This window comes from Drosophila serrata, unplaced genomic scaffold (genome assembly GCF_035046125.1).
Source record: "Drosophila serrata isolate PLE 108 unplaced genomic scaffold, ASM3504612v1 contig_229, whole genome shotgun sequence".
Lineage (NCBI taxonomy): Eukaryota > Metazoa > Arthropoda > Insecta > Diptera > Drosophilidae > Drosophila > Drosophila serrata.
Window position 1 is genome coordinate 312446 of NW_028257127.1, and position 19625 is coordinate 332070.

Below are 19625 nucleotides of genomic sequence, written 5' to 3' on the forward strand. Positions count from 1 at the left end.
GCCAGCTTGAAGTGGTTGATGTCCATGAAAGATCTGTCGGGACGCCTGGCCAGGTGGTCTCTGCAGCTCCAGGGGTTGAACTTTACCATAGAACACCGGAAAGGCAGCGAGAACGTGGTGGCAGACACGCTTTCGCGATGCGTGGAGGAGATCTCGGTGGACCTGACAGAGTTGCTGCGTTTTGAGACCACCGAGTTTGCTGGAAAGGAGTACCAGGAGTTAGTCCAAGAGATCCTGGGAAACAAGGAAAGCTTAGGATCTTAGGATTGAGGACGGGCTCATCTTCAAGCGAACCTCCCCGGCAACTTTGGACGACGAGATGGACGCAGCAGCGTGGAAGATCTGGATACCGCCGAGTCTGACCCACAGCCTGGTAGAGCGGGCCCATACGGACCCAAAGGCAGCTCACGGCGGAATGGGGAAGACACTGGAGATCCTTCGGCTGCAGTTCTACTGGCCCGGGATGGTGCTGCAGGTTCGTGAACTTGTTCGAAGATGCCAGGTCTGCAAGGAGTCGAAAGCGCCGAATCACCGTGTGATGGTCGGAATCGGTGAGCGAGTATAGACTGAGCGGCCATTCCAGAAGCTGTTCATCGACTTCCTTGGCAAGTACCCGAGGTCGAAGAAAGGGCATGCCTGGATCTTCATTGTGGTGGACCACCTTTCCAAATATACGTTCCTGAAAACCATGAAGGAAGCGACGGCCTCAAATGTAGTGGATTTCCTCATAAACGAGGTCTTCTACAAGTTCGGGGTCCCAGAGATCGTGCATTCGGAAAATAGACGACAGATTGTGTCGAAGATCTTCGAGGAGGCCATGAAGAGCTTTGGGATTCGGCACTTAAAAACTCCGATATACTCTCCACAGAGCAACGCAACGAAACGAGTGAATCGGAGCGTTCTGGCGGTAATCCGAGGGTTCCTGGAGAACGATCACAGGGAATGAGATGCCTACCTTCCCGAGATCGAAGTGGCCCTCCGGAACGCAGTGCACTCGGCTACGGGCGAAGCACCGTTTTTCACGCTGTTCGGACATCACATTTCCCTGCATGGTTCCAGCTACCGATTGGCCAGGAAGCTGCAGTCTCTGTGCAACCATGAGCTGGCCGGTATGCCAACGGCTGACAAGCTCCGAGTCGTGCAGGAGAAGGTGCGCAAGTGTCTGGAGGCCTCGTACGATCGTTGTCGCCAACGCTATAACCAGAGGGCCAGAGAGTTCTCTGCAAAGCCAGGCCAGGAGGTGTATCGCCGGAATTTCGTTCTCAGTGACTTCGGAAGGCAATTTAACGCCAAGTTTGCCAAGAAGTTCCTCAAGGCCAGGGTGGTGAGGACGATAGGCAGCAACGCGTACGAGCTCAAGGACATGCAGGGCCGGAGTTTGGGTGTATACCACGCCAAAGATTTCCGCGTGTGACCTGGAAGAGGGATCATAAAGTACACATGGACCAAACACTGGAGAAAGGGTACTTCCCGTAAGACGTGGGCCCCGCGTTGGGCACCGTACGGAACTGCACTGGAGATACCGATCTAAATGCTCCCAATGATCCTGTTGAGCCGCTGAAAGCCAGGAGCAGCTCTCCATATCCTTGGGTGGTGTTGCATTTCGGGTGGGAACGGACTGAAGGACTATCGATGTATCGATGGACGACGTGACCGATCGCCGCCTCCATTCCGTAGCCCAGAGCCGCCTGAGTTCCGTCGCCTCAGTGCCGCCGCCTCCATTCCGTAGCACAGAGCCGCCCAGTTCCGTCGCCTCAGTGCCGCCGCCTCCATTCCGTAGCCCAGAGCCGCCTGAGTTCCGTCGCCTCAGTGCCCCCGTCTCCATTCCGTAGCACAGAGCCGTCCAGTTCCGCCGCATCAGAGCCGCATCACCGCAGTAGCCGGAGCCGAAGCCGCCGTAGTGCCCCTAGCCGCCGAAGCGTGGCCGGGGCCATCACCGCAGTAGCCGGAGCCGCGCTTGCCGCCACCTCACGTGGCCGGAGCCATCACCGCAGTAGCCGGAGCCGTAGCCGAAGCCGCCGTAGTGCCCCTAGCCGCCGAAACGTGGCCGGAGCCATCACCGCAGTAGCCGGAGCCGCGCTTGCCGCCGTCTCACGTGGCCGGAGCCATCACTGCAGTAGCCGGAGCCGTAGCCTAGTCGCCGAAGCGCCGCTAGAACCGCCTCAACACCGCCTAAGCCGTAGCGCAGTAACCGAAGCCACCTACTATTCGACGAGAACGTGACCAGAGCCGCCGCAGAAGCCCAGAGCGCTGCCGGCTAATCCGGTGAGTCCGTTCCGGAAAGGGCCATTACAAGGGGGTTGGCCATATAGTTTAGTTAGTTAGTTTAGTTTGCTGTTTAATTTATGATAATATTAAGTGTTGTGTGTTACACTCGTTCCTTACCCGTATCCTCCGCTCGACCGTATCCTGGGTCCGGGGTTGGTGCAACACGAGCGCTGTGATCCAAGGGGAACGGAGTAGAAGCCGGTCGTTTTCTCTTTCTTGTTTTTTTTGTTGCGAGCACCCATACCCCTATATTTCTCTTGGAGCTCCAGCAGGGATTAGGGAACAAAGAGGGAAATATAATTTTGTGGCCGATTGAGGCCGAATCATAGAAGGCTTCTTCTCCGGGAGTTTTGAGTCCCCAAAACAGACAGCCTTGGCGCAAGCGCATCCCTGGCTAAGGCCAGGGGGAGGTGAGCCGGTCGCCAGACCGCCTGGAATAGGCTCCGGTCCGCCGGAGATGGGTGATGCCCCTAGATAACCAGGAGGCATCACAGGATGGGTGGGGCGTCGGGCAGAAACACCAATGCCACCAATTTGTCTCAGCCGTGTCTGTCCTTCTTGATTTAATTGTTTATTTACCTTTTTTTCTGTCGTTGTTGTAATTAGTGATGAGAGTTGTGGTTCGTGAGGAGTGTTGTCAGAGACGTCCGATTTATTCCGATATTTAATTGTGCGGACTGCGGGCATTGGGTCGGACCCAGCCCTGGGCCTACTGAGCTAGCCTGGCGTTGCCCGAGAAAGGATGCAGTTCCGTTACAATTATTATTTATTTTACTAAAAAGAACACTAAAATGGACAACTGTACGAATACTTAATAATTTCTGGACATTAAAAAATATTCCATAAATGGTAGAAGCCATTGTTAACGGACTAACTGCATTAAACATTAATTTAATGTGACGACTTCTTTTAATGCAGTTTTAATATTCATTAAGTCCTTTGCAAATTGCATTCATTGCTCAATGTACATAGAATAATTTTTGAACAACTAAAAATTTATTAATTGCTTGTATGAGTGCTTAGTAATATGTATTTCCGTGGTATACATTATTTTAATACACTTGCAGGGTATTCTAATTTTGGTCAGACGTTTGTAACGCATTGAATGAGAAATGTCCGACCATATAAAGTTTATTCTTGACCATCATAATACGGAACGGGCTAGGTCAGATGACTATGTCATATTATGTACTAAATTAATAGTCTAGAAAACTATAAATAAAATATAATAAAATAAAAATTAAAACGTTTTCAGTTTTCAACTTAGTTTTATTAAATTTAAGATATAGGTATTTTTTATAATTCTATAATTCCGGTTTTAATTGTATAAAAAACGGATGAATGTATCATATCTATAACATTCGGAATATTAATACATAAAAACATATAACTTCGCTGTTTCTCACCATAATTTGATCTTTGCTGAGATATAGCAATTTTTTATATTTTCAGAATTTCAGTTTTAAATTTTTGAAAATCGGACGACTTTATCAAATACCTGCCATCCAAATGATAGTTAGATTTCCTGTAAATATAAAACTATAACTGTAGAACTGTAAATATAATATGTACAGTGACGCACTAAACTGTTGGCATAGTTGCAAATTTTAACTTTGAAGCTTGGAGAGCGCACCTAAATCTGGGCGTCCCAAGACTTTAAGTCACCGGGAACGCAACGCGGTGATCCAAAAGGTCAAAGTGGACTCCAAAACATCATCCTCCTAGATCACCGCTATAGTTAAAACCAAATTTTGGAAAGGATATTCATCCGATGACCGTAAAAAGTGCCCTACACAAAACCAACTTACATTACCGTGCTGCTAGGCGAAAGCCGTTCATATCTGATATCAATAAAACAAAACGTTTGGCCTATGCTAATGGATATCTGAGAAAGCCAATTAAATTTTGGGATCACGTACTCTTCTCGGAAGAAACCAAATTTAATATTTATCGCTCTGATGGCCGCCAGAACGTATAGAGAAAACCGAACACTGAGCTGGATAAAAGTGACTTGGCGCAAAAGTCAAACACGATGGCTGAGGCGTGATGGTATGAGGATCTATGTCATCCGCTGGTGTCGGTAACCTGGTGATCATCGAGGGTATCATGGATAAAGCATATTACCTCAATATTTTGAAAGAAAACTTAAAAAAAAAACCCCAAAGTTCAAAATGCAAAAGTTCGTCACATTTATGATCACATCAATGATCTGAAGCATTCTGCTCACGACGTGCGTATGTTGCTCACTCACTATAGAGCACATGTACTGCCACATCCATCACAGTCACCAGACCTAAATCCGATCGAGCATTCGTGGGAGGAACTCGATAGATGAATGAAAAAACACAACATTTCATCAAAAAATGACCTTAAAAAGGATTTATTGGAGAAATGGCTGAATATTTTAGCAGAAGTTACTAAAAAATTTGTGCATTCTATGCCCAGACGTTTTGCGGACGTGATTAAACAGAAAGGGACTACCGACGAAATATTATTTGTTAATTTAAATTTAAAAAAATAAAAAAAATTATATTAGGTGTGCCAAGACTTTTGTTTCACTAAATTTGTTCTGTTTTGTTTAAATTTAAATAGTTTTTAGTACGTTAATGAAAAACAAAACAAATGATGCCTTTAAATAAAGAAATGTTTAATTTAACTATGTTAAAAAAATATACCTTTTCAAATTTCTTAAAAGCCTGGAAATGGCACTTAAAGTTCAAATTTGCAACTATGCCAAAAGTTTTGTGCGTCACTGTATATGCAAATGAATATAATGAAAATGGGCATTACTAAGTTTTGTTTTATTATAAATAAATATAATTTATACTCCATTAATTCCTAGTGGTAGAATTGCAATCAGAAAGGGTGCCGAAATTTCAAATTTTTTTTTGTTTCTGTCTCTTGTCGAACACTAGTCTAGAAACTAAATGATTATGTTTGAGCTATGGAAGGCAAATAAAGGTTTTTTTTTTAACACTTAATTAAGATTTGTACGTTTATATTTCAATTAATTGTTATATGCAGCTGTCATCTATAGTCGCGTCGAAGCCAACAATGGATATGCGGTCAGACTGATAATAGCAAAAACTTAACTGACATTTAGTCAGTTTAGCAGACTTTTTGTCAAAACTTTCATAATTTTAACAACTTTTTTTGTACGTTTCAAGGAAACAGGTGTTTTCTTAAGTCATTTTGCCAAAATATATATTACTTTTTTCTATTAGTCTTTAAAATATTAAAGCGAATTAATCGGGAATTCTTTTTTGAATTTTACTTGGAGTTAGTTCGGAGTTGGCTTCTGTGTTCTTTTTATTTCTGGATTTTATCTTTGTGCGACAAGATTGGGCGTAATGTGACGTGGTCAAGATTTGTCACTAGATTTGCGAAAATCTATTCTTAAATTATATTTAAAAAATCGTTGCTATCGTGAAATCGATAGTATAATTGGAAAATCACCGCAAATTATGGGTAAGCTGTAGGCCTAAAATTCTACCACCACGTGGGGAAGGGAAAGTGGTGTCAACAGTCCTCCAAAATCAAAGAACAAGCGACACCAACAAAATTGTGCCCAATTTTCCGAAACTACCTACATACAGCTGATTTACGTGGAGAGTGGCTGGCCGAAAGCCATTAACTTCTGCCATCATAAAAAAAAGGATTTGAAGTTCGCCGAACTGCATATGAAGAAGCCGGAATCGTTTTGGGAGACCGTTGTTTGTAGTGACGAATCTAAATTTAATATATTATTTGGATAAGATGACCCGCCTAAAGTATGGTACAAGCCCAATAAAGTCATGAAGAGAAGAACTTGATCCCAACTGTAAAGGATGGTGGCGGAATTGTTATGGATTGGGGGAGTGTAGCTGCGAGTGGAGTTAGCAAAACGATCTTCATTCGCGATAAACTAAATAAGACCACATATAAAAATAAATTCACTGATTGTCTTGTTTCAACACTCCTCATATTTGGTGTATAAGTGGCTGATATTGAAATGCCAGCACCTTAAAACAGCTCCACAATCACTAGATCTCAATCCTATAGACCATGTATGTGATATTTAAGAAAAATGGATACGGAAACATACCATTTCTTCCCGGGAATACTTGAAAACGGCGTTGCAAGTCCAATGGGGAAAAAAGTACTAGTACTGAGACGAGCTACCTTATATAAAGCATAAAGTGTCCGAATAGATATTGTGAGAAGAAAAAAAAAGACTTTTTTGTTTAATTTGAGAACTTGTCTTATGTTAATGTAATAATTTCTTAATTTTTTGTTAAAATTAAATATAGAATTTTGTTTCCGTTACTCAGATTTTGATTGATTAACGAATCAATTTGATTGTCACGGGTATCCGAATAAATGTTGTGATGACTGTATTAAGCCTATCTCCATTCCGCGACTTGAGTTAAACGCCGCCCATTTACTCTCGAAATTTACTTTGTTATATTCCTTTTCCCTTAATTAATTGTTGGTCAGGCTCTAAAAAAGTCCTGTATTGGCTCTTATCATCTTCACGGACTTGAAACAAATATGTTAGCAATTGCTCTTTTGAGATTTTAGAGGCTTGTTCACTTAGCTGGTAGCAACATATTATAAGTGGCGAAGTATGCTAAGAAATAGATCGGTCGTTTAATTGAAAATCAATATTATTATTTTAATTGTGAAGCTTTGTCACTTTTTATTATTTGCAGATAATTGTACCAAGTTTAATGATCACAGGTGTCTTGTTTGCAACATAAAAACTTTAAGCTCACACTTAGCTGAAAATGCAGCTTGTTTGCATGTGTATAAAAACACCAGGCGATCATCTTTTTTTCTGTCTTAACGTTATATATATATATTTTTTATATATATATATATATATATATATATATATATATATATATATATATATATATATATATATATATATATACTTAATATTTTAAAATCAAACCTAATACAGTATTAAGATAATTGATTGCATAATTAATTAAAATTTATTGCATTACAATTTTCCATAATGCTTCACTGAAATCAGAGGTAAAACTGGTTTTTTGCAAATGTAACATCTTTTTTTATCGCGTGCGAATGCAGAACATTTTTGTGAATATCTTGAAAATGAGCAAGAGCCCAAAATCGGTCTTAGCACCAATTACAGTGCTAACTAAGATCAATACGTTTCAAATTTTGTAAAATTAAAATAAAGTCTTGGCACATGTTTTTTTTTTAGCTTGAATGCGTACGAATGTTGCATTCGACACCACGAAATTGCCCATATACGAAGTTACATATATGTTAGAAAACTAACTGCAGTTTCATTCAGATAGCTTTCATCTTTTATCTTTCTTCTATCTTTCATCTTTCCAAATGAACGTGTTTTTTTTTCTTGCGCTCGTTTTGTGTTAAAGTTTTCAAATAACCACCGGGGTTAACTTAAGCTATTCTGATTTGTGTATATAATTTGTTTTATTTCCCTATTTAGTTGCGCTGCTGGTGCTAGCTTTTGCATATTTTGCAGTCCTTTTTGTGCCTTCTTCGTTTTGGTTTTGTTTGCGCCGTCGCAAAAGCTAAACGTTTTTGCTATTTATCTCCCATGCTATTCATCCGATGACCGTAAATAGTGCCCTACACAAAACCAACTTACATTACCGTGCTGCTAGGCGAAAGCCGTTCATATCTGATATCAATAAAACAAAACGTTTGGCCTATGCTAATGGATATCTGAGAAAGCCAATTGAATTTTGGGATCACGTACTCTTCTCGGAAGAAACCAAATTTAATATTTATCGCTCTGATGGCCGCCAGAACGTATAGAGAAAACCGAACACTGAGCTGGATAAAAGTGACTTGGCGCAAAAGTCAAACACGATGGCTGAGGCGTGATGGTATGAGGATCTATGTCATCCGCTGGTGTCGGTAACCTGGTGATCATCGAGGGTATCATGGATAAAGCATATTACCTCAATATTTTGAAAGAAAACTTAAAAAAAAAACCCCAAAGTTCGAAATGCAAAAGTTCGTCACATTTATGCAGGACAATGATCTGAAGCATTCTGCTCACGACGTGCGTATGTTGCTCACTCACTATAGAGCACATGTACTGCCACATCCATCACAGTCACCAGACCTAAATCCGATCGAGCATTCGTGGGAGGAACTCGATAGATGAATGAAAAAACACAAAATTTCATCAAAAAATTACCTTAAAAAGGATTTATTGGAGAAATGGCTGAATATTTTAGCAGAAGTTACTAAAAAATTTGTGCATTCTATGCCCAGACGTTTTGCGGACGTGATTAAACAGAAAGGGACTACCGACGAAATATTATTTGTTAATTTAAATTTAAAAAAATAAAAAAAATTATATTAGGTGTGCCAAGACTTTTGTTTCACGAAATTTGTTCTGTTTTGTTTAAATTTAAATAGTTTTTAGTACGTTAATGAAAAACAAAACAAATGATGCCTTTAAATAAAGAAATGTTTAATTTAACTATGTTAAAAAAATATACCTTTTCAAATTTCTTAAAAGCCTGGAAATGGCACTTAAAGTTCAAATTTGCAACTATGCCAAAAGTTTTGTGCGTCACTGTATATGCAAATGAATATAATGAAAATGGGCATTACTAAGTTTTGTTTTATTATAAATAAATATAATTTATACTCCATTAATTCCTAGTGGTAGAATTGCAATCAGAAAGGGTGCCGAAATTTCAAATTTTTTTTTGTTTCTGTCTCTTGTCGAACACTAGTCTAGAAACTAAATGATTATGTTTGAGCTATGGAAGGCAAATAAATGTTTTTTTTTTTTAACACTTAATTAAGATTTGTACGTTTATATTTCAATTAATTGTTATATGCAGCTGTCATCTATAGTCGCGTCGAAGCCAACAATGGATATGCGGTCAGACTGATAATAGCAAAAACTAAACTGACATTTAGTCAGTTTAGCAGACTTTTTGTCAAAACTTTCATAATTTTAACATTTTTTGTACGTTTCAAGGAAACAGGTGTTTTCTTAAGTCATTTTGCCAAAATATATATTACTTTTTTCTATTAGTCTTTAAAATATTAAAGCGAATTAATCGGGAATTCTTTTTTGAATTTTACTTGGAGTTAGTTCGGAGTTGGCTTCTGTGTTCTTTTTATTTCTGGATTTTATCTTTGTGCGACAAGATTGGACGAAATGTGACGTGGTCAAGATTTGTCACTAGATTTGCGAAAATCTATTCTTAAATTATATTTAAAAAATCGTTGCTATCGTGAAATCGATAGTATAATTGGAAAATCACCGCAAATTATGGGTAAGCTGTAGGCCTAAAATTCTACCACCACGTGGGGAAGGGAAAGTGGTGTCAACAGTCCTCCAAAATCAAAGAACAAGCGACACCAACAAAATTGTGCCCAATTTTCCGAAACTACCTACATACAGCTGATTTACGTGGAGAGTGGCTGGCCGAAAGCCATTAACTTCTGCCATCATAAAAAAAAGGATTTGAAGTTCGCCGAACTGCATATGAAGAAGCCGGAATCGTTTTGGGAGACCGTTGTTTTTAGTGACGAATCTAAATTTAATATATTATTTGGATAAGATGACCCGCCTAAAGTATGGTACAAGCCCAATAAAGTCATGAAGAGAAGAACTTGATCCCAACTGTAAAGGATGGTGGCGGAATTGTTATGGATTGGGGGAGTGTAGCTGCGAGTGGAGTTAGCAAAACGATCTTCATTCGCGATAAACTAAATAAGACCACATATAAAAATAAATTCACTGATTGTCTTGTTTCAACACTCCTCATATTTGGTGTATAAGTGGCTGATATTGAAATGCCAGCACCTTAAAACAGCTCCACAATCACTAGATCTCAATCCTATAGACCAAGTATGGGATATTTAAGAAAAATGGATACGGAAACATACCATTTCTTCCCGGGAATACTTGAAAACGGCGTTGCAAGTCCAATGGGGAAAAAAGTACTAGTACTGAGACGAGCTACCTTATATAAAGCATAAAGTGTCCGAATAGATATTGTGAGAAGAAAAAAAAGACTTTTTTGTTTAATTTGAGAACTTGTCTTATGTTAATGTAATAATTTCTTAATTTTTTGTTAAAATTAAATATAGAATTTTGTTTCCGTTACTCAGATTTTGATTGATTAACGAATCAATTTGATTGTCACGGGTATCCGAATATATGTTGTGATGACTGTATTAAGTCTATCTCCATTCCGCGACTTGAGTTAAACGCCGCCCATTTACTCTCGAAATTTACTTTGTTATATTCCTTTTTCCATAATTAATTGTTGGTCAGGCTCTAAAAAAGTCCTGTATTGGCTCTTATCATCTTCACGGACTTGAAACAAATATGTTAGCAATTGCTCTTTTGAGATTTTAGAGGCTTGTTCACTTAGCTGGTAGCAACATATTATAAGTGGCGAAGTATGCTAAGAAATAGATCGGTCGTTTAATTGAAAATCAATATTATTATTTTAATTGTGAAGCTTTGTCACTTTTTATTATTTGCAGATAATTGTACCAAGTTTAATGATCACAGGTGTCTTGTTTGCAACATAAAAACTTTAAGCTCACACTTAGCTGAAAATGCAGCTTGTTTGCATGTGTATAAAAACACCAGGCGATCATCTTTTTTTCTGTCTTAACGTTATATATATATATATATATATATATATATATTATATATATATATATATATATTATATATATATTATATATATATATATATATATATACTTAATATTTTAAAATCAAACCTAATACAGTATTAAGATAATTGATTGCATAATTAATTAAAATTTATTGCATTACAATTTTCCATAATGCATCGCTGAAATCAGAGGTAAAACTGGTTTTTTGCAAATGTAACATCTTTTTTTATCGCGTGCGAATGCAGAACATTTTTGTGAATATCTTGAAAATGAGCAAGAGCCCAAAATCGGTCTTAGCACCAATTACAGTGCTAACTAAGATCAATACGTTTCAAATTTTGTAAAATTAAAATAAAGTCTTGGCACATGTTTTTTTTTAGTTTGAATACGTACGAATGTTGCATTCGACACCACGAAATTGCCCATATACGAAGTATATATGTTAGAAAACTAACTGCAGTTTCATTCAGATAGCTTTCATCTTTTATCTTTCTTCTATCTTTCATCTTTCCAAATGAACGTGTTTTTTTTCTTGCGCTCGTTTTGTGTTAAAGTTTTCAAATAACCACCGGGGTTAACTTAAGCTATTCTGATTTGTGTATATAATTTGTTTTATTTCCCTATTTAGTTGCGCTGCTGGTGCTAGCTTTTGCATATTTTGCAGTCCTTTTTGTGCCTTCTTCGTTTTGGTTTTGTTTGCGCCGTCGCAAAAGCTAAACGTTTTTGCTATTTATCTCCCATGCTCTCCCGCTCTCTCGCTTTTGCTGTTCCGCTGCACTGTAGTATGTACATGTATAAATAATACCAAGAGCACACACTTTAACACTTTGTTGCAATGTTTACATAAACACAAGGCATGGTTCGAGCTGAACGTAGCACGATAACCCGAGCCCTGCCTTGACGACAATAAATGCAGAAGTCGGCATTCCCACGATTCGACTTTTGCATATACTAGCATGTACATCCAACTCTCTTGAGCTACCCACTATCAGCAGCAAGGAGTATATAAACATACATATATGCGTATGCTGGCAACCGAAATCCAATGGCATCCAACAGGGTCCACGATACGACCTTGCTAGACTGCATGTCAAAAAAGTCTGAGTCAAATTAAAAACAAAAAGATGAAAAGAGCGGTAACAATCAACAATCAGTCTCACTCCCCCATTACGTACTTTGCGTCGCGGAAATTTCCAGTATTTTGATTTTGCTTCTTCGTACAGATTTTTAAAACGGCTCTGACAAACAGTCGTTTGTCATCGGATACCGACGAAGAAGAGTCGCAATCCGAGGGGGGAGCAAGTAGCACTCCCCAATCAAAACACACAGGCGCCGAAAATAAAGCCAATGTCCTTGAGGAGATCGCGAAGTAAGAGGCTTACAAAACGGCGAACCCATTGGCGTTGGCTCCCCCAAAGGCACAGGAAGTGAGCGAGAGCGCACCTAAGAGGGCGAAGGACATGGCAAGCCGAGAGCGACCAACTTTGTTAGCAAGGCAAAGAAGTTTAGCGAGGTGGCCAGAGAGTGTCTGGTTATGGCTCTGGTGGATGAGCACCATGACAATGGTCGCCTGCTGTCGGAAAAGTGGGAGGAGATTGAAGCCATGTTGGGCGTTATGGTAACCGACAGGTTGGTTAGCATGCCGACAGGTCCCATGCCCTACTTCGATTCCTCAGACGGGATCTCTAGGAGCTTCCTGGTGGAATGTGTGGCTGAGATTAGCGATACTTGGGCTGGCATTAACATTAGGCTAGTCCACGCCCCGGAGATCCCAAGAAGACCCATACTTCGCATCTGGTTACCGAAGGGGCAACCGACCAAGCCATGGTGATCGCCTGTCTAAAGGCCCAAATCCCGGACGTCCATATAGAGGACTGGACTATCCTCAGAGTGGAACAGGAGATGCAGGTGAGCTAACCTTTCCTCCTGCTGATAAACCATCGTTGTCTTCCGCAGCTGGAAGCCAACGACCATAAGGTCCGGTAAGGCATTAGGAAAACCAAGATAATGAAGATGACCCAGGTACTCGGGGGCGATGCAAATGCGAGGCACATGCTCTGGGGGAGCTCGGAAACCAACGAAAGAGGTGAGTCACTTTTCGAAAATATTAAATGTTGCAACGTTACGATATGTAAAAAAGGTAACACGCGAACCTTCAGTTTTCCAAGCACGGAGAATTTTCAAGGACGGTGAATTTTTTAATTAGTTTATTAAAAAATTAAAATTAACGAAAACCGAGATGTGGTGGCAGACTTGCCACGAACGAAAAAATTGGTGCGTCGCTTCGAGTTCAAAAAATGCGAATAACTATATTTTCTAGCTTAGCCTAGCTTATGCTATGGTTGGCGAAGGCGAGGCGAATTCGCGAAGAGCGCGAGAGAGCTTTATTGCGCTCTCGCCTTCGCCCTAAACTAACTACACTAAACTTCAAAATTATGAATTCAGCCAACACCGGCCCCGTTGAACGCCTCCACGGCTTCAACATCCTGGAAGCGGCGCCAGCTTGTGGATCGCACTTCGGAAGATGGCTCCATCGCTCCGTCTAAGATCGACGACCCTGACCATGCCGTCCTCCCCTGCGTGCGTCGCGACGATCCGTCCTAGTAGCCACTGTTGAGGCGGCAGGTTGTCCTCTGCCACGATGACGAGCTGTCCTTCCTTGATGTTTTCCTGATCGTTGTGCCACTTGCCTCGGATTTGAAGGCCCAGCACATACTCCCGGGACCATCGCCGCCAAAACATTTGCTTGGCTGACGAGACAAGCCGCCATCGCCGCAAGCAGCTGAGACCCGCCTGGTCCGGGGTCCGCAGTGCTGGTGCTGCGACGAGGGGCCCGCCTGTCAGCAGGTGTCTTGGAGTGAGTGCCTCTCCGTCGCTTGGGTCCTGGCTGAGAGCTCCGAGGAGGCGCGAGTTCATCATGGCCTCGATTCCGACGAGGACTGTCCCCAGCTCTTCTGCGTTGAGGAGTGCGCTGCCCACCGCTCGTAGGAGTAGGTGCTTGGCAGTTTTCACACCTGCCTCCCATAGTCCGCCCATGTGCGGAGCCCGAGGGGGTGTGAACGCAAATTCGCATCAGCTTTTTGATGCGAATTCGCGAATCGCGTCCGCCTGCTCCTCGAGCCTCTTGCGAAGAGCCTGGAAGTGGCGACTGGGGACAGCCTCGGCGACCAATAAACCTTTGAAAAGCCAATAAAAAAGAGTCAGTACTTAGGTCTGAAACAATTTCTAAATGAACCGCCTTGGACGCAAAACAAACAAATAAGGCAATGTAGGACTTATATGGGGGCCTTCCTAGGATTTTCAATGTCGTATAAACAGGGCCACAAAAATCAACGCCACATATTGCAAATGGGCGGAGAGCACGGAGTCTTTCTGCGGGAAGATTTCCCATAATTTGAGTCATCAGTCGGGGCTTGTATTTAAAACAGCGCACACACGATCGAACTGTCTGACTGCAGAGTTCCTGAGCGTTTATGGTCCAAATACGCTGTCGTAGGATGCTCACAAGTACTCGAGGACCGACATGAAAATTTGTGTAGTGCAGATGCCGGACGTAGCTCTGCACAAATTGGGAGCGTTTCGTCAACAGCAAGGGAAATTTGGCATCGTAGGATATAGGAGCGTTTGCTAGTCGCCCCCCAACTCGCAACAACGAAAAATTGCACCAAGTGCCGGTGTCTTCATGGATGAATGGGTTCAATCGCTGAAGACTTGGGCCGACCTTGGAACCTTTACGAATTTTTACTATTTCTACTTGATACTCGTGATTCTGAATTATTTCGACGATCTTATTAAATGCTTCAGTATATTCAGTCGGTGACAGAGTTTTTTCGAAAACTATACTCTTGTCTTTACATTTTCTTATAAAGCGGAACATATAAGCGAACACTCTCAGCAGTTTCAGGTGTGACGAGAATCCCTCGATGACGTCTAGCAAATCGGGAGTTTGCACCGCAGCGGTCAGTCCGACCACAGTCTTTTTTGATTCCTGACGCAAGACTTCCTCATCCGGTTCGAAATGAACATTTTTGGGCCAGTTCTCCTCCTCGTCCTTCAGAAATTGAGGTCCCGTGAGCCAGATCGACTGTCCAATTTCGTCGACGTCACAACCTCTAGACACTATATCTGCTGGGTTCTGCTTTGTTGGAACATGCCGCCATGTAGCCTGTCCTAACCATTCCGCAACTTTGTTCGAAACGAATGTCGACAACGACGATGGATGAGATCGGATCCAATGGAGAGTGACTTCCGAATCCGACCAGTAAATGATTCGTTCGGTAGGGACATTTATTAGCGGTTTGATTCTCTGGCAGAGATCTGCGAGAAGGTGAGCGGCACATAACTCAAGCCTTGGGAGCGTTTTTGTCTTGAGCGGCGCTACTTTCGACTTTGAAGTCAACAACGATATTTTGTAACCTTCAGCAGATTTGCTACGAACGTAGACGCAAGCTCCATAGGCTCTCATGGATGCGTCGGCAAAGGCATGTAATTGCACCGGTGACATCGGATCAGTATGCACAAACCGAGGAATAGCTATCTTATCCAATTGAGACAAGGTGTTTTTTAGCATATTCCATGCAGTTTCTAAATTCAGCGGAATTGACTCATCCCAGTCTAACTTCTTAAGCCACAGTTCCTGCAATAGGATCTTTCCTTTTATTACAATGGGACTTAATAAGCCGAGGGGGTCAAACAGCTTGGATGTCACCGATAAAATGTTCCGTTTTGTCGCTCGGAGACCCATGACAGAATCGTCAATTTTAAATTTGAAGGCATCTTCGCTAGGCAACCAAGATATTCCTAACGCCTTAGTTGACTCTGAGTCCGAGATAGGTATCGACTTAACTGTGCTCTCAGATGCAGTGACCTCAGGTGAGTTTGAAAACCACTTTGTCAATTCAAAACCTGCTGTTTGAAGAACCTGAGACACTTCAGACTTGATTGTCCTTAGCTCCTCTACGCATGCAGCACCAGTTAGCATGTCATCGACGTAAAAATCGGATCCAATTACGTCGGCAGCTCTAGGGAATGAAAGTTTCGCAGATTCACTCAACCTTTTTAAACACCGAATAGCAAGAAAAGGGGCTGGTCCAGTAACATATGTAACGGTGTTGAGCTTGAATAATCTAAAGGATTCAGAGCGGTCTCTTCTCCACACTATGAGTTGAAACTGCCTATCCGCTTCGTTAACCATCACTTGGCGATACATCTTTTTTACATCGGCAGTCACGGCATACCTGTGCAGCCGGAAGCGGAGTAGAGTGGAGTACAACTCTTCTTGGATTGTCGGTCCCACCATCAAGATGTCATTTAAGGCCACCTGAGTCGATGTTTTGCACGATGCATCGAAAACAACGCGCTACTTTGTTGACGTACTCTGGGGCCTCAACACACATTGATGGGGAATGGCATAATGTGGAGTGGAAGGAATTTTGTTGTCTATAGGCGACATATGACCTAAGGCGAGATATTCTTCCATAAATTCCAAATACATGGTTTTTAAGTCAGGATCTCGAGACAACCTTCTCTCAAGCGACAAAAACCGCCGTTTTGCAACATCAAAAGAATTGCCTAACCCCTCAGGGTCAGATTTAAACGGCAGCCTTACTTCAAACCGACCTGATGGCAATACCTGAGTAGTCTTCCTGTAGTACTCTTCACATAATTTGTGCTCAGGCGACAGAATTTTCTTTGGATTTGGCATTTCCTCCAGTGACCAAAATTTCTGTAGCGTGGTGTCAATCGACACCAACGATTCTTCACTACAACTGAAACTATTCACAACTTGATTCGGGGCTGCAGATTTATATCTCCCCGAGACAACCCAACCAAGAAGGGTCTTTTGAAGAGTTGGATAGTCAGGACCTTGTTTAATTTGACCAACAGCTAGCAATTCGAAAAATGATTCGGCTCCGATTAGCATATCAATTTTTTGAGACTTGTAAAAGTAGGGGTCTGCTAATGGGAGGTTCTTTGGGATCTTCCAATCGCTGACGTTCACCGATTGATCGGGATGATAACCGGTGATCGATTTTAAGATCCAGAAATCGAACGAGAACTCACTCCCATTGATTCGTGACTTCACCACTGTGTGTATCTTTTTCTTGACTTGAGAATTGGATTCGCCAATACCAAGTAAGTTGATACACGACTCCTCTCTACGAATCTGTAAGCGGTTCGCTAATTTTTCTGTTATGAAATTCGTTTGAGACCCAGAGTCCAGAAGTGCTCGGGCTAAAACGTATTCGCCGCTTTTGGTGCGCACGCTTACGATTGACGTAGCCAAGATCACCCTGTCCAATGACGTAGCATGCATAACATGTGACGTGGAAGGCTGCTCTTGGTTAAAGGGATGAGAAATATTCTCTTGAAGGGGTGGCAACGCTAAACTTTTATCAGGCACTGTGTATCTGTGGAGCAGAATGTGATGTGAGCGGTCACAAGCTCTACACTTTTTTCCTTTGCATTTTGACACAGTATGCCCTTTTCGCAGACAATTGATGCATAAGGAGGCTGACTTAACAAACTCGAACCTTTGCATTACAGAGAGACGCCCAAACGGGCTGCAATTCTGTAGTGAATGATCTTCTGCATTGCAATAGCTACAAGTTTGCTGAGGCTTGCTGTTTGAGGAGGAACACGAAAATGAGCTTCGATTATGTGATTTGCTTGACGGTAATTTTTCCAGCTTTGGTTTTGTCGATTCTTCAGCCGATAAATGCTGGTATCAGGGATTTAACATCTTCTCACAATCGGACCAAAGTGGCAATGTCTCATAATAGAGCTGTTCCTCCCATTTTTGTTTGGTCACTGGGTCGACTCTATTTAATACCAAATAAATCAACATTGCGTTCGAAATTTTTGTATCATCTCCTATCGATAGCAGAGAACCGTAAATCGACGAAACAGTGTCGATAAGATTTCTCAAGGAGGATGCGGATTGATGCGATATTTTTGGCAGACTAAACAATGTTGAAATATTATTCATAAAGATGAGGCATTCGTTATCGTAAACCTTTTTCAAACTGGCCATCGCCTTTTCGTAATTACTCTCGGTGACTTGGTAAGCTTTAATTGTTCCTAAAGCTTCACCAGAGAGACATGAAATTAAATGGTTAAATTTTTCGATAACTGGAATGCTGGCATCTTTATGAACCAAAGTTTCGAAGAGGCCAATAAAATTTTTAAATTCCGAATAATTTCCACTAAATTTTGGCAATGCCAAATTCGGAAGTCGCGTACGAGTTGGTGCTGCCGCAGCTGATCCCGGAGTTTTGCTGCTGGCTGCTGTCTTAATGGCAGATAATAATGACATCAATTTTGCCTTGGTCACGATGCTAAGTTCTTCCAACTCGTCGCCATATTCATCGCCACTATCTATTTCTTCTATCTGTTCTTGGATTTGATTTGCCTTGTTAATTGAAGCATTTAATTTTTCGAGTCGACATTTCAATTCTTCTTCTAAAATCGGAATCGAACCCTGTTCCAGCCGCTCGTTTAATCGGCGAATGGTTCTGACCCTATTTTGGAGCTTGCTTTTTAACTCCTCCAGAAGAGATTTATTCTTTGTATCCTGGCTCATTTTTACGAATTAATTAAATTAATTTTCCCAAGAATGATAATAATGGCCAAAAATTATTGTTTAAATCAGAAAGACGACGAAAGTGTTAATTATAGCTTTCGAATCTAATATAAATAATATCAAAATAATATCAAATAAACACTCAATTAAAAATAATAAAAATATATATATATATATAAATATTCTTTTTAATTTAATAAATATTTAATATTAATAATTAATTAATTAATATTACAAATTAATATTTTTATTATATTCGAAAAGTCTATTAAATATTTTTTCTGATGACAATAATTTATTTAATTGAAACGAGTCACGAAGTATCAATAATAATAGTGGGTGCAAGTGACGCCGAAAAGTGTATACCCGACAAAAACAGGGTAGCGCGTCACTTGGCGGTCTGCCAATCAAATGACCGAAAAAGAGTATACCCGACAAAAACAGGGTAGCGCGTCACTTGGCGGTCCGCCAATCAAATGACCGAAAATGAGTATACCCGACAAAAACAGGGTAGCGCGTCACTTGCACCCACTATCCACCCGGGGGCGCCATGAATTTTTTAATTAGTTTATTAAAAAATTAAAATTAACGAAAACCGCGATGTGGTGGCAGACTTGGCACGAACGAAAAAATTGGTGCGTCGCTTCGAGTTCAAAAAATGCGAATAACTATATTTTCTAGCTTAGCCTAGCTTATGCTATGGTTGGCGAAGGCGAGGCGAATTCGCGAAGAGCGCGAGAGAGCTTTATTGCGCTCTCGCCTTCGCCCTAAACTAACTACACTAAACTTCAAAATTATGAATTCAGCCAACAGACGGGAAGAGGTGTTAGATATCACCTTGCAAATAGAACACGGTAGATACAAAGATGAGAATTGTAGGGTATCGACACAATACTTCTTCTCAGACCGTAAATACATTTTCATTAATCTAACGGCACTAGTAAGTAAACACATACGAGGAAGAAACCCCCGTAAAACAGATTAGAAAAAATTCAGCAATATTGTTCAATCTAAAGTAAGCGGCAGGATGATTGAGACACAATCTTTACCAAAGGACAAGGAGGTGGAGGCCCTCACGAGTATCCTGAACAACTCCTTCCAAGAGACATGTAATATATCATTCTCGAAAA

At 41.2% G+C, this 19625-nt stretch overlaps 1 protein-coding gene across 1 annotated transcript in view; it reads right to left on the bottom strand.

The window, feature by feature from the left end:
* Positions 1 to 13090: 13090 nt before the first annotated feature.
* Positions 13091 to 19625, bottom strand: part of LOC147644103 (uncharacterized) — a 47106-nt gene continuing 40571 nt past the window's right edge. The window contains exon 2 of the mRNA XM_086830215.1: positions 13091 to 14089. Within this exon, the coding sequence (XP_086686341.1) occupies positions 13392 to 13949 (558 nt within the window). The 5' untranslated portion in view covers positions 13950 to 14089 and the 3' untranslated portion in view covers positions 13091 to 13391. The remainder of the gene's footprint in view (positions 14090 to 19625) is intronic.